Source organism: Lipophrys pholis, assembly GCF_963383615.2.
Source record: "Lipophrys pholis genome assembly, chromosome: 1".
Classification (NCBI taxonomy): Eukaryota; Metazoa; Chordata; class Actinopteri; order Blenniiformes; family Blenniidae; genus Lipophrys; species Lipophrys pholis.
The window spans coordinates 44,152,049-44,174,290 of record NC_137635.1 but is presented as its reverse complement, the minus strand read 5'-3'; the positions used below and the strand labels follow the sequence as shown (position 1 = coordinate 44,174,290).

General features: G+C 40.1%; 1 protein-coding gene across 2 annotated transcripts; it reads right to left on the bottom strand.

Annotated features, from left to right (window-relative positions):
* Nucleotides 1-2,047: 2,047 nt before the first annotated feature.
* LOC308115968 (casein kinase I-like) lies at nt 2,048-20,670 on the bottom strand. Of its 2 annotated transcripts, XM_080473890.1 has the most exons (11): nt 20,541-20,670; nt 15,707-16,761; nt 15,085-15,154; nt 13,563-13,711; nt 13,228-13,462; nt 9,897-9,982; nt 9,715-9,799; nt 9,454-9,602; nt 7,477-7,557; nt 5,551-5,657; nt 2,048-3,556 (listed from the first exon to the last, which is right to left on the bottom strand). In XM_080473890.1, the coding sequence occupies exons 2-11, from the start codon at nt 16,031-16,033 to the stop codon at nt 3,502-3,504; spliced, it is 1,344 nt and encodes a 447-aa protein (XP_080330016.1). In that variant the 5' UTR covers nt 16,034-16,761; nt 20,541-20,670; the 3' UTR covers nt 2,048-3,501. The 2 variants fall into 2 exon arrangements, with proteins under 2 accessions (XP_080330016.1, XP_080330017.1); XM_080473891.1 differs by lacking the exon at nt 20,541-20,670 and having other exon boundaries at nt 3,275-3,556; nt 9,454-9,599; nt 15,707-16,603.
* Nucleotides 20,671-22,242: the final 1,572 nt, after the last annotated feature.

Here is a 22,242-nt window from a genome sequence, read left to right as displayed (position 1 = left end):
TGTATATTCAGATTCATGGCGTCAGCTTATGTGATGTAGTTATAAAACAGGATTCTTGGAATAATTCCTTCTGCGGAGTTTGGGATTAAATTCATCCCCCCAATATCAAATGTTAAGCTCTCTTTCCCCTCAAAACTGAACAGTAAAGGTGTGCGTCTCTGCAGCTGAACACCGGTCCTACGATCCCTCGATACTTCAACTCCATGTAGACTTTCTCAAACCAAACAAATCATCACCCATCGGCACACGTTGGCTGTTGCCATGGCGCCGTTTCGTCCATTTGGTTTAGTGAATTTCATCATAAACTGTGGTAAATGTGTTTTCCCTGAATTAATGTACAATAACCCAAACTAACAATTGAAATCTGTTTTTAGAAATGTTTACAAAATGTATTAAAGTTGGGAATAAATGTAGTAAAACCAGTCAGATCATTCAGCCATTTGTTGAGTTTCAACTTCTTTCGGTCAGAGTTTCAAGTCTTTGGCTGAAACTACCTCCACAACAGTGTTTGGACAGTTTAGTTTGGGTTTCAGTTCTCAGAGTCAAAAACTAAATTCAAGTTATTACAACCAAATAAGCCATTTTGCCACCAGCTTTCACCAAATGAAGCCGTTATAATTCCTGTTTGCTATCCAACCTATCAAACGCTTAGGCAGCTATAAAAGTAAGAACTACATTTAAGAAAATCTGAGATACTGACGTTTGAAGTGATCGCAGCTCTTGATGAAGTAGCATCAGCCACACAGTGAAGGTTAAATTTGTAAAAACGTAATCTGACTTACGTGCTTCAGTTAACTTCTGACCAAAGCTGCACAGCGTCCAGGAGGACTTTCGGCTCGTATGTTTCAGCTTTGTCTGACTGTCGTTAACTTCTATCAACAGCATCTCCACTGGACTCAGGTCGATGCTCTGATTTGAAAAGGCGATGGGCTATTTTTCCTCCTGGAGAGGATTTCTGACGACGAGGCAAAAAAAAAAAAAAACCCCAGCAGATTAGCTCCAAGATTCTTGATGTTCCTGTAGATGTGCTGAATATTTTAGAAGTCGTATCCGGCACTGCATGTTCTTCCAAACGGTTTAACATTTTTTTGTGAGCACTGCTGTCAATTTGGATTTTGGACAAACTTAAACATGAAACATCGTTTAGAATATTTAATTTTGAAAAGCCGAAGCTTTGTGAACAACATGAATTAAAGTCTCGTCTTTATTTAAACTTACTGAGGATTACGTTTTGGGTCGTTGGAGATAACCGAGCGAGACTAACTTCTAGCCAAGTAGCAACAATCCTGAAATATCCAAACTGTGGACAACTTGTCTGTGAAGCTCAAGATCACACTGCAAGCTGTGATTCACTTCAGCAGCATCTTCTTGTAAATTCTAATAATAATCTTATACCATGATTGAACCTTTTTGATGTTTGTATAAGCATCTGCATCGCTCCTTTTGATTAATTGAACTAATACATACACTGGAGCTACTTACAGCATCGTATTGTTTGAGAACGGTGCAGAGTTTTGAGTGGCGGGTTTAAAAGTAGAATACCTCCAGCCTCCTGCCCCCCTGAGGCCAAGTGGAAGGATCAAGGAAAGAAAGACGGGATCACATGACCAGAAGGGGTCAGGACTCTTGGGTCCGTTTGTCCTTTGAGGACCTTCAACATCAAGCCAAGTGTGAATCAATCCCCTCCAACCACGTGGCTATTTTTTATTTTAAGCATTTAATGACTCCTGCAGTCCTTCTGATGTTACGAAACTCTTATTTTCTGGAGGAAAGTTAATTAGTTAACATTCTCATTATAGTACCCGACTTGTAAAGCACATGAACAGCATTAGTATGGTTGTATTTCTGTCTCTGCATGGTTTTATATCGGTAAGAACTGTAACCTCAAAAACAAACGGAACTCTGTCGGCCTACTTTGTGAATGAATATAATTAAACTGCAAGTTTTCATGATATTCACGAGGACGCCCTAATATGACAAAAGCTGACCATTTAAAAATTTGTACTTCGCTGTCCCATCAAATAAAATCTGAAGCCCCGGTTTTTTTAAAAATATTTTTGGTTGTTTATTTTAATGGAGTTACCCAACTTTCCATCCTTCAACCCCAAGAGAAATAGAGAAAAAAAAAAAAAAGGAAAATCTAGAAGTTATTTTTTAAAAAATTACATTTTCAGAAACACACTAGAAGCTACAAAACAACAACTCAAAAAAAAAAAAAAAAAAAAAAAAAAAACAGACCACGGTCCATTTTAGTTACAAAAGAAAACAGAGAGAAAGCAGTGATTTTACATAAACATCTTTAAAACGTCTGATTCTGGTGGTGACGATGTCCTCTGCAGAAAATAAGAGCATGTTGCTCTCCGCGACCCCGCGGGGATGAAATCCTCCTGTGACGTGTGAGAGAGCTGCATCCTTCAGTTCCTGTGCGATGAGCTGGAGAAAAGTGTTCAGCAGGTCTGTATCCGTGTGGTTTTCCAACGAGGAATCCGAGAGTCTCATTGCATTTCATGCTTTTGTAGGAAGAATAAAGCCACAGAAACAAACAAAAAAAACTAAACAAAAAAAATGAACCATCCAGTCTGTCAGTGAAGCAGATAGATCCATTTGTCATTCCATGAGCTTTTTACAGTCTATAAACTGTTGATTTTTGGTCATGTGTTCACCCACAGAGCTGCGGCGTGTTGGTTCAGTTCCATCGTGACCAGAAATGCACAAAGGGTCCGCCGCTGGGACAGCCAGCACTCAAACTGAGGTGGGACGCCGTTAGCGGATCAGTTCAGCGGCGAGTGGCTGCTCTCCGACGGTCCGGGCCGATGGCGGGACTTCCAGTAGCACAGGTGAGGAGGGGGCTTGGAGAGAAGGTCGTATGAAAACAGGACTAGGTCAGGGGTGTCAAACATGCAGCCCGTGGGCCAAAACCGGCCTGCGGGAGGGTCCAATCGGGCCTTGCAGGATGACATTCCTCACAAAGTGTAAAAAAACAAAGAAAGAAAAAAGAAAAATACGTTTCCAGTAGAAATAACTGCTTTTCCTAAATGTCCTCTTGTTACCTGAATGCTTGCAGAGTAGCGTTAGTGTGGAAGCTCTACAATGACGTCTGCAGCAGAGAATCTCGGCCACAGACAGGATTCCCCGTCGGGAGACAAACGAAAGCACAAGGTCAAGTCGTTGGTTGCATTTTCACTTGAAACTAAATAGTTTGCATCAATAAAATATAGCATGACGTCGGAAATGCAGTTATTTTCAGGATGAGCAGGGTTGTTTTTTTTTTTTTCCATTTAGTTGACTATTTGCATTAAAAAATAAACAGGAAGTTCTTGTTATTTAAAGGTTATTGTTGTATCACTGTACTGATCTGCCCACCTGAGGATGTATTAGGCTGCATGTGGCCCAACTGAGTTTGACACCCCGGGACTAGATAGACGAAAGAAAAAAAAAAAGAGAGAGAGAGATGGTGCAGAAAAGTGTGTGAGGATTCCTTCTCTCTCATGCCTCTGGGTTTCACTTGTGCCTCTGGAGAGCTTTTCTCTTTCTCCTCTTGAAGAAACAGCAGCACCTGAAACAAACGCAGGTCAAAGAGGTCGTTTATTAGAAAGACTTCAAACGAGAGAGGATCCAGACACAGACGAGAAGAAGGCCTTCAGAAATACAAACCACTGTTTCTTGAACAATATTAAACCTCCGCAGCCTGGCCCAAGAGCCAACTGTTCAACAGAGGATATAACGGTGTAATTTAACGTTGCTCATTAGTGAGGGAACTGTACAGGGACCTCAGCACCTGGAGCCACAAAACATGTTGAACTTCTAAAAAGAGGTAAAAAGGCTCATGAAGCTGTAGATGAAAGTTTCATCATTACAATTTCAAACATGTTTGATTGTATTTTTTAAAAGTTTTTTTTTTTTTTACACCATATTTAACTTATTTGAGTGGATTCAATCTTTTTTCTGAAATAGCCATATTATGTGTGTTTGTTTGCCGTTTGTTTGTTTTGACCTTTGCTGTTTAAGCTCGTTCAGTTTGGCTCTTTTAGTAGTTTTGAGGAATTTCAGGTATTTTGTTTCAGCTATTTTCAACATTTAGGTAATTTTTCTTTTTTCCTCAGCTGCTTTAGATTTATGTATTTATTTTCTGAAGCATTTTTGAATGTTTTAGCAGTTTTGAGCATTTCTTAGCATTCCTAATTTAGTTGTTAAAGTTGTTTCAACACTTTCAGACCTTTTGGCCGTTTTTGGTGTTTCAGTTGTTCGACGTTTTATTAAATTTTTTTGTTTCGATCTATTTTAGCCATTTTTAGGAGAAAGAAATTGTTTTATGTGCAGAAAAAAAAAAGTTTCTCAAATGCTATAAATGCTATAAATGGAGAACAGAGCCAGACGTGGCAGAGCCCTGATTTAGAGAAATGAAACTAAGCTTCTAATTTTAAAGTTTCCCCCCCAACTTATTTTTTTCCTCCATCTTTCGTTAACAAAAAAAACCCCCTAATATAGGAAATCTGCATTTGTTCTTCACTTGTTCTGAAACGTCACCATTTACATTAAACTCTATAGTACAATTTCCAAACTAAGTTTTAGCCAAGAATGCTTGAATCAATGCCAAATTTTAAGATTTATTGAAAAATAACATTATATCCACCCGTCAGGTTTTAGGAAGGATCGCAGCCATTTGTATTGACCTGGCACATATTTTTTGAAACAGTGCACCATATTATCATAAAACAGAGACTATTTAATATTGGGCCAGCAGTTCAAGCTTGCTTAGTTTAAAGACTGTTAATCAGGTCACCGTGAGTGCAGGTGGACGGAATCACATCTCGATCTCTTGAATTAGTAAAAGGCGTGCCACAGGGTTGTATTTTGGGAACACTTATCGTCTTCACTTATCTCTTCAGTGCTGTCCAAAACTTCTCTCAGGAGCTAAAATTGATCTTGAATCCTTTTCAAAACAAAACTCAATGCGTTTTTAAACTTGAGGGGAGAAAAAACAGAACAGGTTATTCCATCTCAGGAGGAAGTGATTAGATCACTCACGGCATAGAAACACCTGGAATTTGTAATAACTGATTTATGTCTTTAAACTTTCATACTCAGACAGAATCTGCTGTCGATATTCTTACTGACGAGTTGAGGACATGTTCTAATGTGCTCTGAATTGTTATGAGTCCTATTATTTTGAATGTTGTCAGAACGAGCAGCAGCTGATCTTGACCAGGACGAAGGGATATTTAATCTCAATGACGTGCTTCTTGCTAAAAAAAGATTAAATAAATAAAATTTTTTTAAAAATGTCAGTGCAATAAACCATCTCAAATAGCTAAGAAGGATTTTAGTTTGAATGTTGTAACAATATTTAGACTAAAGGAATAAGACTAAGGCTTATCTAAAATGTGGCGCCGTCATTCAGAGTAAAAACACAAACACGAGCTTCATTATTACACTGACGTCTGAATCTTTGGCTGAATCAGTTAGTTTGGGACCCGTTGAAAGAAAAGTTACATGTGTTGAAATACTTTACATCTGATTACAGCTTCTGGTGTGTATTTGTGTGCTTACTTGGTATCATCAGCCACTTCAACCTCTGTGTTTGCGGTGATTGGTGCATTAGAGTGTCCTGCAGTGGGGTCATCAGTGTTCAATTCCCCGTTGGTTGAACTCATGACCTGGAGGAGAGGAAAGGAAGAGAAGCACGGCTGTGAGCAGAGAGGTACCGACACAAACTCAACAGCTTTGAGTCCTTACTGAACATTTAGCTCGGCTTAAGGCTGGTATGTGGCATGGCTCTGTCTGAAATCCCACAATACAATGGACACGTATGCAAGAGGCAAATAATTCATGAAATAAAGCTGGAGTAACTAATCCAGTGAAGGGACTTTGGTAGAATTCATCCTATTACCATGTATTCTTTCAATGTTTTAATCACATTTGCTGCTGCAGCACTGCCTGGCGTTAACTCAGCTAACAGCACCAGGGGGCGCTCACTTTCAACCCGACAGGTAAAAGGTTACTACTGACATGATGGAGAGAAGGAAGGTATAGAAGTCAGAGGTCTGCAACCTGCAGCCCTGGAGCTTCATGTGGCTCCTCAGTCCCTGTCGTGGCTCCCTGGCACTTTTAGAATTTTTTTGTACATGAAAATTTTGCTGACATTTCTATTTTATTTGCACACCACGTTGATTATCAAAAAGATTCATTATTGATAACAATTACAGTAGAAATTGGTAAACTAAAATGATTAAAATTGTAAAAGAAAAAAAAAAAGGGAAAAAGAAAAGAACAAATTTGCAACTGAACTGTGATTCTTTCATGGTGCCAAATGAAATGCTACGATACTACAAAGTATGAAAAGAAGTCTTATGCTTGGGTGCCAGGTTTTGTTACGCTGGAGTAAATCACATGAACATGCTCCGATTATGCTTCCAGTAATTGACTGTAATGTGACATGTGAGCCAGGTATGCAGGAAAATAGTTAAGTGGTTTCACCCACAGACGGGTTAACGTGCACTATGAGTCAAATAGAAAAAAAAAAGCCTGTCAAGATTGATGCCATTGAGGCTCGATGCAACACTTGCAATAAAAGATATCACTGTATATCAACACGACCAAGGTGAATGAACATAAGTGACTGGTGCTGCATCCAGATTCCTCTCAGCACTAAAGTCAGTGGCCATTATAGCCAGAGTGGCCTCCTCCGGATTCTGCAGGATGAACTGTGTCTGGGATTTAAACTGCAAAATTCACCAAAGTGCTCATAAGTATGTTTACTTGAATCAATGCTACTTAATAGGCCTGACCTGACGATATTGTTGTGTAGCTTTAGTTTATGACTGACTAAATCAAAAAATACCTAGAGAATGACTTTAACTGACATTGGCTTGTTCAATCTGCTGGTTTGACATTTCCTGTTGTTTATCTTCTCCTCTGTCGCCTCGAGATCCTCTCCATTGTGCGAGGAAATGTGAGAAATCTTTCCTAAAGCTATACAATTTGGCAGCAGCGCATCTCTGTGTACAAGCGTCATTCAAACCCCGAGTGACATTTCCTACCTCCGGGGTCTGAATCAGCCAGTGAAAACTATTTATCATGGAACTTTTTGTGTCAAAAATGCCAAACCCCAAAAAATAAAACTCAACGATTGTAACATAACGTGTGACGTGAATGCACAGTTGCCTATTCTTGCTCATGTGGATTTGTTGAGTTTCTCTCTGTAAAAAGTGCCTCAAAAGGACTGTGTTATATTTGGTGCTATATAAATAAAGTTGATTTGAAAATTGAATTGAATTTTTGCTCAAATCGTGTTGATAAAATTGGCACAGAATGAAGATTCATTCAGGAACTGGTACGGACGTGAAGGTATCAGTCGTGGGTTTGAAAGTGTTTGAACGATACCCAGCCCTCAGTAAGAATGTGACTGGGCGACGTTGGTATGCAGCAGGACTTCATGTGGCCTGCTCAGAGTGTGTGTTATCACACAGTGTGTACCTGGTTTTTGGTCTGTGGTGCTCTCTCTCTGTTGGTGATGTGAAGTGGCGTTTCGCTGGGTACTGGACCGATCGGAGTGGGCTAAACACACAGAACAAACACGTCAGCGTGGGACAGAAAAGCTGGAAAGTTGGAGAGAAATGCACAGTGAAAACATTCACATCATCTATACTGTTTCTATTCGATGGAAACCATGCCACTGTGACAGTTCCTCAACACCTTAAGGAGCAGTTAGTGGAATACCCAACCCTACTGAGTACTACAGTCCAAGTTGAAAAGGAATATGAAAGAAATGAGGAAGTTGAAGCGTTAAAAACAACACCAAAACAGGTTGACTGTGTCAGCAACACTCATCGCAGGCACAGTCCAACACAGGGTGTGTGTATGTTGTGAAGAAACCGAAGGGGGGACAGGATGTTTCTAACAAATAGGGAAAAGGTGGGAAAACACTTTCTACAAGTCAATATTTAAGTAAAAAAATAACATTGAATAAGTGCCAACAAAAACAAACAGTTGTAGGTTATATATCAAGACTCACTAAGTTTTAGACGAGGACACACTAACTAGCAGTGGTCATCAAATGCCTGTTGATGACAATACTTGTTCAAAACGACATCTTTTGATGTCGTTTTGAACGACATCAGCGTTCAAAACGACATCAGCTGATGTCTTCCTCCTAAGACATCAGCTCTTCCTCTTAGGAGGAAGAGCTGAAGTGAGAGTTGTTTTGTGACTTTACCTCTGAATCTATGAGAAGTGTTTTATTGATATTTATTTACACATTTGATCTGATCTGCTGATACTTTCTCACAGAGTGAACAGAGTACAAGCATGTATTGCATGCATATCCTTATTGTCCTTTAACGTTGCTCAGCCATTTTTTCTTCCCGTCACCATCTTTATCCAGAGCGTCTGAAATCTTCTGAAATGACACCTGGTTTGTTTTTACAGTTAGCAGAGGCAGCTGGAAAAAGTCTGAGGGAATTTGCACTGAAGCTGCCAAATCTGAGGTGGCGAGATATTGAACTTCCTTAACCCCAGGAGAGCTTTTAACCCATCACCTGGTCGTATTCTGGTTCAGGCTGCAATATGAGAAAAGCTGGTAGAAGACACTTTAAATGACTCCAATTCCAACCTCCTTCACAGGTCATAGTGTGTCCCAGAGAGGTGAGGGGACAATGAGTCCAAATCAGGGCAATTCAACGTTGCAATCGTTAAAGCATCCAGGTGCATCTTTGGTTCGAGGCTCTTCAATCAATATCTGTTTGGAAAGACATTAAGGTCATGGAGGAGGAGGAATTTGGCTTCTTTCAAAAGTGAGTTGTTCCTTCCCACCGTCATCTACATTTGCTTGCGTGGAATTGTTGAATTTTCCTTTGTAAAAGAACCTTGAAATGACTGTGTTAGTCATTGTGTTAGTGCTCTTGAAATAAAATTGAATTGAATTTGGGGCCCGACTTGCTCCAACAACCTTATGACTCACTAAACAGGCTATGATGGCATCACCGGTGGTTGCAGGAGCTAAACTTGTGGCATGGGAAGGGTTGTGGTGAGGGAAGGTCATGAGCAGCAGTCTTCCTCCGGTTCACTGACATGTTTGGGGCTCGGGTGACGAGTGTAAGAGTCTCTGACAGGCTGTGCAAATAAAAATAAAACAAATTCACATCTAATTTTGTGAAAGCTGCATGGGGCCAATAGAGGCACTAAAGAGCCACATGTGGCTTCACAGCTGTGGGTCGCTCGCCCCGATCTGATTAGGTCCATAATGTATGAGGGGTTTTTTTTCTTTCTGTCTGCAACTTTGGAATTTTAATAAAAGGTTTTTACTAAACTAAATTTATTTGTAAAAAAAAAAAAACAACTACATTTTAAATACTGTGGGCAAATAATACAGACTTGAATTGATATTTTCCATCAATGATGTGTGTAAGTCTTAACCTTTTATGGGTGATAAAGTGTAGAGCATGAAATACGAACCAGTGGCTTTCCAGTCCAATCATACTGGTAATCAAAGATGTATCCGTTCCTGTCGAAAAGGTCGGTGAAGAGCTTCCTTAGATAGTCGTAGTCTGGTTTCTCGAAGAAGTCCAGTCGGCGCACATACCGCAGATAGGTGGCCATCTCTTCTATTACATAGAAACAGACACAATTCACACACCCGGATACAAGAGTGACAAAATGCCACGTTTACAGAATTCACACAGACGCATAATTGAACATTTTCTTTTCATAGTTTACCTGGGAAACTCTCACAAAGCACCTCTACTGGTGTGTCTTTCTTTGTGTCTCCTATCTTCTGATACCGTTCTTTCAAGGTGTCGGCCTGATAAAGACAAAGAAAATTATTCGTGGCATGTTTGGAACAAATGTGAAGGAGCTTAGAAGGCAGATCAGCAGTTCCCCGGAGCACAAGTCTTCACCTTCAGTCCCTGCCAGGGCAGGCTGCCTCGCAGGAAGTACATGAACATGTGGCCCAGAGCTTCCAGGTCATCCCGCCGGCTTTGTTCTGAGAGAGAAAAAAAAAACAACAGCAAAAGAAGCAAAGGCTTAAATCACAGGAAAGTATCAATGATGAATACAGAATTGAGCCAAAAACACAATAACAGTTCAACATTTCAACTATTAAACAGGTTTTGTTTTTCTATCAGTGTGAAAGAGACAAAGACGGAAAAGTGGAACACTGTTCCAAACACACACACTAGTTTCCTGTGATAAAGAAGTACGAGGAGCCCACTCTACAAGGACTTCTCAAACAGCTGTCAGCAGGGATATGAATGTGTTGCAGGGTTATTCTTAAAAAGAACGATGTTTCCTGGCAACTGCTCCCACTGTCGACTAAACTAAAAGTTCAATTAATTCTAGTTCACTATTGAAAAAAAGAAACTTTAGCGGTACAAGGCCAGAGATTATAAACCTGAAATACACTGTGTGTAGTGAGAGCCATATGAAGCCTTCAGTCACATTCTTCAACTACCATAACGGATTTTAAAGTACTTTGAGGCACTTTGCCCGATAGAATACTCTGGAGGCTACCGTCAAGCGTCCCCACACGGTGCGTTCAAGTTGAAGTTATCCCATTAACTTCACGAAGCGCTTTAAAACCTTCAAACAGAGTTGAGTGGAAGCATATCTTCCAAGGTCGTTGTCGTGATAAGCTTCGTTATCTTCTGCAAGCGGGCAGGATAAAAGCTTGAACAATGTCAACCTTGCCTGGGCGAGGCTAGTGTCGCACTGTTGACGGCAGTGCGGGTTGATGTCGTCGTGAACGGCTCCATTCATTATGTGCAGTTTGTTTTTTTCCTGACAAAGCCTACACGCTGCCTTGTTTTCATCTGAATGAACATTTTGACAAAATAAATTAGTTTCGGAAGACACAACATCTCTGTTTCTTGGATGCTGCTTAACAATTATAGTCTACTACTGCAGTGTCAACTCGTCACAGTATTTCCATACACAATTCCCTTTAGGAGCCTGGCATTATTATTGAAGTAGTATAAGTGGCAGGTCAAGACAAAGAACAAAACTATAAATGATGTACTAAATCACCTTCTACCGTTGGATCCAACCCGACCTCCTCATGACAAGCATATCACTTACATTTATTATATTTATATACCTGCAGCGCTCAACAGACCATTTATTCAATTATTTGATCAAGATTAAGTTGGATGATTTTCAAATATTTGAAGTGCTGCACGCAATTTTCAATACTTAATCAAAAGTTTAGTGTTGTACACTTTCGTTCCAAAAAATGCTGCATATTGAGATTATCAAACACAATTCCAACAAATAAAGAATAAAAAAATTAAACTACTTATTCAATATTTAATCTAGACCTCACTGTGATATACTGAACCCCCAGTGTTATTCACACTTCTGTCAGTTGTGCACAATGGATAATGGTCTGGCGATTACATCTGGGAAATGAGAAGCCAGCTGCAGTCGTAACGGTTGAGTAACTGTCCTTTGAGATTGTGCCGGGGGAAACCTTTTTGGTATAGCACACGCGGGAGACGCTGGATTACCTGAACAATAAAATACCCTTCCTGTTTTGGTGGCAGTCTCATTGTTGCCCCTCCAGTACACCTTCAGCTAAAACTAGTTAATAAGTTGGACATACACATTAAGATGAGACTATAAGTATTCATCATAGCTCAAGGCAACACACACCAGTTTAGCTCTTGTGTTTCAGTAAAATGTTTGTTTGTGCAGAATGAGTAAATAAATTAGTCTAAATCTTTGTGTTCGACAGCTCACAACCTGCTCAATAGCAACGTTGTTTTCCGTTGCTTTAACCCTCAAGCGTCGGTTAAATTTACCACTCCTCTTACGTCAATAAGACCAAAACTATCAATTTAGAGATTTATGTACGGGAAAATTAAAAGACAAGAAATCTGTAAATAACATTTTGGACAAAATCATTATTTTTCGATCAATTCTGTGTTTTTTTTATTCTAAATAACAACAAGATCAAGCAATCAAACTCACTTAAAGGATCAAACCCATGAGAATTGTTGAATGTTTGTTGTGCAGTAAAAAAAAAAAAAAGAAGAACTCTTAGGTTTTTGGCCATTACTGTCCTGAATGACATATTTGTGTAATATGTACAAACAATGCCAAGGGGTTAGCCTACTAAAGTGGCTAGTAAGTTGACATGTTTTCTGCATCTACATCATGTGTGGAGAAAACACTGAGGGATGTTTTGTGACGTTAAATCAAATAAAAGTTAACTACAGGAGGTAATCTGTGGTTTTAGGAGAACCATACAGCTCAATCCCAAAAAGACAATACAGATTTAAACTCTACACCCACCCACCACAATTGCACACCCGCTACATTATCTGCTTTTAACTCTGGTTGACTGTTCCAGGCTTCAGCGTCATCTGGGCCAGAAGACATGAAATAAATCGGTTATATAATCATGGTGTAAATTACAGGGCTGCAACTCCCAAAACAAAAAGCTGTCTAAATTTAGAAAAGCCTCGTTCCTTCTTTAGATTGTTTTTTTTCCCAGAGCAACTCCAAAACTAAACCCCTCTAATCTTTGTTAAGCTCTTCCCAAATAAAGCCATTTATGACGTGAGCAAAATTCTCTTGATTTTGACATGCAAAATCAAGAGAATGTTCCTTCAGTGAATGAGGAATACGTTGTGTGAGCGTGTGCTCCATTAAGTCAGGCTGCATGTTTGATCTTTTGCTCTTACATTTCCTTATGTTAACAACGTTGGTTTGACCAGCCTCCCTTCACTTGGAGACATACACTTCCCTGGTGACAGTGTGAAGATCAGTTGGTAAAATGATATGCCACGTTTGAACGTGAAGGGAGGGTACATCCTGGGTGAAGGGAGGGTACATCCTGGTCAGGTTAGCGGTCCATTCCAGGACAAACATTGACGCTGACCGTCAATAGTCAAAAATAACCTAAAACGCCTATCTAATCCACCATGAGATGAAATGACCACGTCAGTTTACGTCGCGACCATCATCGACCTGCAAAAATCGGCAGAGGTTCTCAAACCGTTTTTGGTTGCCATGACAACCGTATGTGGACTCCCCCTTTACGATGTGGATCAAACTAGTTGAGTTTTTGGTCAGAGTGCTGTTGTGAAATACAATGCATTGCACTTAGCATTTCTCGACTGTATCGTCTATAAGATCAGATTAGATTCACTTCCTCTTATAAATTTGATTAAATTACTTTACGGGCATCTGCTGTGGATCAGACTGGAACATAACAACAAAGCAACTCACCTTTTCCTAGATGTGTATTGATGCTCATGTATCTAGCAGTTCCAGTCAGACTCTTGTGTTCTCTGTATGGGATGTGTTTCTTAGTCTCTGGATCTATGTACTCCTTTGCCAGGCCAAAGTCAATAATGTGGATGGTGTGTTGCCGTTTGGAGCCGGGTCGGCCCACGAGGAAGTTCTCAGGCTTCACATCCCTATAGATCAGGCTTCTGGTGTGGACGAACTCCATCCGTGTGATCTGAGGGGAATACAGGACAAGAAATATCAGTATGAACGTCTTCAAAATATGTCAAGCTAACAAGTTCCGGTAAAAGTCTGGAAATGAAGTGTCAGCTTACCAGTTGTATGGCTATCATGAGTACAGTCTTTAAAGAGAAGGTCCTGTCACAGAGGTCAAACAGATCTTCTAAGCTGGGTCCGAGCAACTCCAGAACCATGGCATTGTATTTTCCACAGGGTCCAAAGTAAAACACCTGCGGCACGCCGTCTAGGAAAGAGAAAGAGATCGACATGGATCAAGTTAAGATTCCCAGCGTGGAGTGTATTACATTTCTTCATCTTGGCTCTGAGAATGAAAACAAAAACAGACAAAAATGTCTTATTTTCAACTTTCTCTGTTGTATGTGTAAAACCTGCTCTGTCATTGAATGTCAATAAGTATGAATTTTATACAAAATGCAAAATGAGTCATGTAGATCTGTTTTTGTCCTGATATTAAAGTTCATTAAGACATTAAGTTCAGTCACGGTTTGTCTGTTCTTAACAGGACATTTCTGTGAGCTTAGCGTAAACAGATTTCATAGGTGTTCAGAGTCTTGATTGACACGGTGGGCAAACCTGACATTTGCTGAATTATTAAATCAGGGATGGTGAACTTTTTGTTCATAATTACCTGAGCGTCTTGACATCAGTGAATATTTATTGTTGTAACGGTGCAGTTTTACTTATTCAAGAAGTTTAACAACAGTGGTCTTTCCTATTACTATACTCCAGCGGTCTACAACCTTTATGACCAAAAGAGCCATTTTTACCACTTTCCACCAAATCAAATTCACCTGGAACAACAAAATGTTTCACTGTTAAAATGGAGAAAACAGCTCACAAAGTTCTAAATATGATTATATGATACATAATAAGGCTACACAAACAAAAACACTGTCTCACGTTGCATTTATGAATTTCATTACTAGAATTTAGAAGAGCAAATTTATTTAGTGATTTGTTTCACCTTTTCAAGCTGTTCAATCCATTTTCTGAGCCTTTTTCATTGCTGTTATTAGCAGTTTTAGCCGTTTTACCTCAGAGCCTTTTACCCTTTTAGGTGGTTTTCCCTCTTTTAACCATTTGAAGCATTCTTTTTGCCATTTTCTCCATGTAAATGAGCCATTTGTCTCAGTTTCTTGTAAAGATGGGCTCTTGTATTTTCAACTTGTATGCAAGTTTCTCCATAATGAAAATGTCCTTTACTATTGCCACCCAGTTTTTATGATTCGGGTCCTCTGTCGTGAGCGAGTTCTTTATGATGGTTTTCTTGGATGCTGCCAAGTGAACACAACTTTTCTTTGTTGCTTCACTGAACGTATCAACTGCTAAAGCAGCATTGTTGGTAGTGAAAGCCCGTCTGTCCATGTTGAATGAAACTACAGACTGTGGAGTGGTGTGGGCTTCTAGTAGTGCAGTTAAGGCAATTTGTAAATTAAAGCTTCAGCTCATTAGAATGCAACTGAATCCAATCCAGCCCTTCGTCATAACCAGTGACCTGAACCCTGACCCTGTCAAAACACCGAGCCGCTACCATGCGGCGTACACAAAATACAAGCAGATAAACGCTGCTCTCATAACAATAAAACCAACTCTCACCTGCACTTCCTAGTTGTTTGTAGAAGCGATACTCTAGATGGAGTTGTGGTGCCCGAGACTTTATTGGCTCCTGCAAATAAAGATTTGGAAAGAGAAATCATTAATTTTTAGTAGTGAAAGTCACTAGGAAAAAAAAGTATGATAGCAAAATGGTGAGATTTAAGCATTACACGGTATCGCTACACACACTAAACTGTGAAGGAGATTTACTACATTTAAACAACATTACATACAGCAGAATTGAGATACTGAACAATGAGATGAAGGTTCAGCTTTAAAGCTGTAATCATTGATGGGGCTTTAAGTCTGATTTCTCAGATCTCATTGCGTTGCTCAGTCCAAACTTGAACTTGACAAAAGATCTGGGGGTCCATGTGAATATAGAAATTTGCAGATGTTTTTAATTGCATCTGACGATTTCTCTGAAATTAACAGACGATGTTTTATCAGTCTAGCAGAGAACTGACCCAAGAGATTTAAAGACGGAACTGCTGCCATAAGTCGTCCAACTAAGCAAAGAATTGTTAGGATACCGTTAGTAAATCAATAATGGATAGATTATTTTACCACCTATAAACAAAAGAAACTTTAATTTGAACAAAGAAATTGAAAACATTTTTACCAGTTTGATAGCCACATATTCATTGGTGTACAGGTTCTTTCCCAGTCGCAGCTCTCCAAAGTTCCCACAGCCGATCTTCTTTCCCACTCGGAAGTTCGGTCCGACCATCAGAACTCCAGAGTTGGAGCCGGTACCTCTACCGCCGTGCCCCGACCTGCTGCCCGTCTTTCCAGACATCCTCTTTCCCTCCTCTGACTCCCCCTTTGCTACCACCCCACCACCGCCGCCGCCGCCACCACCGCCACCGCCACCGCCGCCGCCTCCTCCTCCTCCTCCTCCTCCTCCTCCACCACCTCCTCCTCCTACTCCTCGCTTGTCAAAGTCCATCAGTTTGTGGTAGCCTGGACGCTCCACGGTTAAGCCGATTCCATGCAACTAAACAGACCACCAAAACAACAGCCTTACGGCTCGGCGACGAGATGCTGACCAGGCTCTAATTGTGCGCAGGGCGGAGACTGGAGCGTGGCGATGCAGGTTCAGCTGAGGTGGATGTGAGACGACTTCAGAATAGAGACATGGATCTTTTAAAGATCTAGATGTTATTTAGGATAAACTAAATGCCACTGATGAGTGCAGATGTGTGTAAAAGTTTGTTTTTGTTATGCGTTTTCTGGGAGGATGGCTGATTATATAAATCTATACAAAAAAACAATAGGCCAACAATGAACACGACCATTTCATACCCCCTTGCAGGGGCCAGAGATGATGTGAAAGGTCACCGGCCTAATTTGTCAATATACTCAGCTAGCCATATGCTAGCATGTTATATGAAAGAAGGAAGCTACGCTAGCTTCAGGGTCACATATGGGAATCCACCATGACAACAAAGGAGAGACTAAAGCTCTTCTTCACTCTTATTTTTCAAAAGCCACTCAGGTATGGTGCGATGCTATTGGAGTTTGATGTACGGCCATTGGTCTAAGACAGATGGTTTCTTAGCATATGTTGCTTTAATGACCGGAGCTTTGTTGACTCTTATGTCCCACAGCAGATGGTTCCTTCAAGGTAAAGATGAAGCTTTTTCCTCCTCGAGTTAAAATAGCGTTTGGGAACACCTGAGAAGACAGAGAGAAAAAAATCAATACTTTCAGGGAATTTAATACCACTTTATGGATTACAAAGTACATTTAGACGGCACAAACAAGTTAATTTGCCAACTACAGCTGAAAATAATCATCAGAATTATGGAAAATAATTTTACATGATGGGGCGAGACTACGAGGCAGATAGCTGTTCAAAAAAAACTTAGTACCAATGTCACAAACCTTTGCATAATCACAATGTATAAAGTTTGTGCTGAATGGTGATCTGAAGAGATGAAGATTTAATTTTTCTTCTTCCCTAATTAGCGATCCTAACAGATTCTGGCAAACAAACACAAAGGCAAAGAGCACATGACAGAGGGAGTGGGTGTACATATGCACTAAGTTTATGAAAGCCATTAAATCTAAACAAAATTATGTCCACTGTATTAAGCTCATGTTGGATACACCGCACTTCATAAGAACCAAAATAACTTGCCTTAACAAATTTTGTTAAAGTGGAATTTTATACAATTTCAATGGGCAGTGCTGTTGTGCACCCTGCTGTCATTTGGCATCATTTACTGGCGATCCCACAAGGTGAGGAGAGGATGATCTGAATAAGGGCAAGATCGCCCAACTGTAACTGGACTGAAAATGCACTGCTTTGACAGAAAATTTAATTCTTAAACTGAAACCTCTTTCCAGAGGGCAGGAAGGAGAGCAGGTTTGCTCAGACATTACTTGACAACAGAATGCTGATTAATCTTGGTGTTACCGTCCTTGGAAATCTCAGTATAGCCATCCAGTCTGCGGCCTTGTTGTTCCCGAGCTGCAGGTTCAAACGTGCTTTCTGTATACAGTCTTCCTGTCTGTTTCCTCCCATAGAAGGGCAGCTGGTTAATCTGAGCTTCTCTCTAGTGCTGCGGAAAAAACTCCTATACCTATCAATACAGCTTCCTGCTGAAGCTCACTGGCGAGATGGAAAGGAGAACTGGGACACAACATGTCGAGTAGAAATTTGCACCTAAATGCCACAAAGACTAAAGAGATGGTGGTAAGCTTTGGAGAAAAGAGGCCCAAAGCAGTCTCAGTCAGCATCAGAGGGATGGAAGTGAAGCTGGTTTCTACTCCGAGGCACATTACAATGCAGCTTGACAACTAAAATGGACCAGTAACCATGTTGAAGAAAAATAGTGACAGTCGTGCATCTGCAAGCCTCTTCTGTACAGTTTACTGGTTCATTGTTTGCAGTGGACTTGTCTAAATAAATAAAAATGCTCAGAAAACAGTTAAAATTCTGCACAGTTCATGGTGAAGTACTGAAAACTTTCTCCCCAACATCTATTGTGTGCACCCAAAGCAATCAAAAGCCTTTAATCCCAACCTTTAACAATTATTTGGGATTTGAAAAGGGTGCAGCACCCCGGAGGTTAGCATTCATGTTCCTGGCAAGGCGTATACAAGCTCAACAGATTCCTTTACGCTCCTGAAGCCTTCACCTTTAACGAAGTTTAGTAGAAGCAGATCGTGCGAGTCATCGTTGTAGTGGGCTGTGTTATCTTTGTGCTGATCAGTGCAGGTTAATATACAAATGCCTGGGCTGATGAGGTTGTGTATTGCTGTTGCGGAGTGATTACATGGCAGCTTTATAATATTACTGACACAGCCTACATGTTACCTTGTTTTCATTTACTTGACTAACTGCAATGGTTTAGAGAGACAACATCTTTTAATTTAGCACAGCGCTGTTTTGAAACTGCTGTTTACTTGGGTGCTGTCGCTCGAAGGTGGATGTTTGTCCTGGCTCGTGGTAGGCGGGCGAAGGACAGTTAATCAGTGCCTTGTGCATGAATAAAACACTCACCAACTAATAATTTTGGGGCCGACCAGTGAAGGGACAGACATTCAACTGTCTAGTCAAGCACATGCCAAGCTGCCAGCGCACTTTTTTTTGTTGTGGTGTGCCAAGCTACATAACAGGTCTAAGAATGGGACACTTTTCATGCTTAACTCTATACTGAAGAACCCATGAAAGCTTCACCATGCACCGAGGGCTCTTCAACATAGCAAATCCAGCACAAGTCCTGATGTGTAGGACTGAGCACAGCCCTGCAGCTTTTGGACTATTTAATTACTCTCTTACACACAAAAGCAGTTCACCCACGATGCTATTCGAGTTACACATTTTAAAACATACAGTTTGAAGTCTTTGAGTTATTTTAGCTCTTTTTAGGCATCCTTCATGTTTTAGATCAAGGGTGTCAAACAAATTCTAGCTCGGGGGCAACAAAATTGATCACCAATTTGATCTCGAGTGGGCTGGACCAAAAAAATTGGGCCATAATAACCTTTAAATTTACACTGTAAAGGTTTTCTTCATTGTGGTAAGCACAGTTGTTATCACAATGTCAATATTTCCACAAAACCAAACAATTTACCAGTGAAAATGACTACAATCTCAACATGAAATTTTAATGAGGCAAAATAAAGTGAAATGTTTAATAATGATCATTTTTTTTTAAAGTTGTAGTTGTTGCATTATCCACATTTTCTTTTCTTTTTTTTTTTACAAACTCAGACTTCATTTAGTCAGGAAAACCACATTGAGACTAATAATCTCTTTTACAAGTGTGTTCTGGCAGCAGTACATCTCACTCCGATAGCACAGCTTTAATGCTCATTGTTGTAGCCACTACTCTCAAAAAAATAGGTTTAAAAAAAAAAAAAAAAATCCCTAGAAATTTTTCATAATTTGCTTGGTGGTTTGGCCAGATTGCAGCCTCTTGTGGGGCAGTTTTGGCCTACAGGCCTTATGATTGACACTCCTGTTTGCGATAGACACTTCTTCCTGTCTGTCACTGGCTTGCTTGTTTGTTTTTGCTACAGTAAACACATTATTACCATGAAGGATCAATAACGTATTCAAATAACATAGGGTTGATCCACTGGCTGACTTGATGCTTATAAACCCACGCATCAATCTGATCAGTGCACATGTAAAAATTGACCATTTTAAATAATTGAATCCGACTACAGAGCAGCTCACTAAAGTGACTCGATAATGTTTTTTTTAATCGACTACATTTATCAGCTTGTACTACACTCTCTGCTGTGTTACTTGTTACTCGTTTCTTGAAACGGTCTTACCAGTTTCGTCCTCTTCGAAGCACATACAACACAGTCCGTGCATGTCGCTTTGTCTGAAAGTTGCGAAAGCTGTCATTGTTTTACTTTTATGGCTGAAAGTTTTCTCAAAGGGGAGGGAGACCAGAGCAGCTGGTGCTAACACAGCTAACGCTAGACGACAGTACTACTGCAGAATCATCTTAAAAGAGCTATAACTACGCATATAGAGTTAAGATAAGTTCACGTAGCGCGTCCTCGATTGTGATGTCTGTGTTTAATACCGTGCAAAAACAATAATAACGCGGAGTGAACGACACAGGTAGCACAGGAAGTTAGGTTTAGGCCACAGTAGTTACTGTCTCTGGCCTCTGTAGCTTCTCACTGTTAGCCTCCATCAAACCGTTTGGCAACAGCTCGTTAAATGTCGGAGCAACGAATGGAAAGACACGCCATTGGATGATACTGTGATAGTAATGTCAGACAACGTTAACGACGTTTAGTGCATGTTGTGCACTTAAACATACAGTCTGACATGAGACGACGTTGGCTAAGCCGTTAGCCAACCAGCTACATAGCCACTGTTGGCTAACGCTGAATTCGTGCCCATTCATACTGTCATTCATAAATACGAGCTCCTATCACAAAGGCGACCGGGTAGAGTTGAAATCGGGAGTGTGAATTACCTGGGTGGGCAGCCTGTATGTTATTTCCTCTCGCGTGGAATGAAGTCTTGTCGTTTTTCTCGACTGGTTTTCCTGCTCATCTATTTCTGTGGATGTTTGGCTAACCAGCTGAACAGCCTCACTGGAGACTGAGCGGCACTTTGCGTAACTGCGGCGGCCCGCAACGCAGGAAGCGGAGGCAGCAAGCGTAGAAGGCTTTGTGGAATACTCACAGAAACGCACGCACGCATCGATACGTGCAGAAAAAGTTCGTTTCAACACTCACTGACATTTCTTCGAGTCAATAAAGTAGATTTGACTCTAAAACAGCATATTTATTTCAGAAAGAAACTGAAAAAAATATTAGTTAATAGTTTAGGGAAGTAGAAAGTTATTCCCCATGTCAGATAAAAAAAATAAATCATTTAGAAGTATTGTCACTCAATATTGCCTCAGCCCGTGTTGCCAGGTTGGACAAGCACCCCCCCCCCCCCCCCCAAAAAAAAAGAATTCTGTTTAAATTTCATCTAAAAATTCGGTCGCTTTTCACAACTTCGGGCAAGTTTTCAGAAAATGTTTCAGAGAAAATATTAAACAGAATAACTGTTGGAAAAAGAGATTCTGGTCTTTTTTAATACTTTTTTTTTTTAATTATTATTTTTGTTGTAAACATATACAATGAAAACACAAAGGCTCAACATGCGATTTTTTCAGTGGTAAATTTGTCAAGTACGTTCCATCAATCCATCATCTATACTAAACATGCATTTTTTTGGACAGTGGGAGAAAACTGAAGTACCCAGAGGATTTCCACACATGGGGAGAACATGCAAATTCTCTACAGACTGACCCTGCCAGTTTTGAACCCATAACATTCTTGCTGTGAGGCAAGAGTGCCAACCACTGCTCCACCACGAGGCCTTATACAGGTTATTCAAGAAAAAAAAAATTAAAAAGAGGAATAAATTAATTATAAAGATAAGCAAAAAAAAAAAACTGTGCTTAACTTATTTAATAATCCATTTAACATTGAATATTTTGTTTTTTAATCTCAAAAGCATAATCAGTCCCCTCCATCCTATAAATCCAGCTATCTGTTTCCAGAAGGTAATTCTTTTTATTTGCTGTTTTGAGATATTTTCTTCCTCAGGTAGGGCCCAGAAATACAACAAATCAACTATGAAGACAATATTTTCCCTGGGAATATTTGATATAATTAACCAAATGTTTTTCTGGAATAATTGGATCTTCAAAAATAATATAGGTGGTCCAGAGAAGATGGTTTTACAGGTTAACAGGTTTCACACTCATGTTGTTCCCGAACATCATTATACTCAGCCATACACAGACATTACCTATTCAACGGGTAAAAAGAACAAATTATGTACTGTAATCTTTACCTAAGCACTGTGACATGAGTCTCTCGCTCTACAACATTTTCTGATGGTGGGTCTGTGTTCGGCTGCCCCTGGTCACGATATTTACAAAATAGCCAATAAACTGCTGTAAAAAGTTTGAATATCATAGACATTAATCTCCTGACCTGCCTTCAATTAGAACACTGGAGTTTAGTTCTATCCACATAGTTTTTGATGAGACATGCACTCCATCTGCACTGACACTGCTTTAGAAGAGTGAAGCCGGCTTCCAGGGCAGATGAACCAGAAAAGCCTCGCTCAGCGCCCTTGTCTTTACAGGAGAAAGTTCTAAAATGCTGAAACAC

Coding starts and splice junctions, on each gene's coding strand:
- LOC308115968 (XM_080473890.1), bottom strand. CDS start 16,033: ATGGACTTTGACAAGCGAGGAGTAGGAGGAGGAGGTGGTGGAGGAGGA. Junction 7,558..9,453: donor ATTGGACTGGAAAGCCACTG/GTTCGTATTTCA, acceptor CTGTGTGTTTAG/CCCACTCCGATCGGTCCAGT. Junction 5,658..7,476: donor CACCACAGACCAAAAACCAG/GTACACACTGTG, acceptor CCTCTCCTCCAG/GTCATGAGTTCAACCAACGG.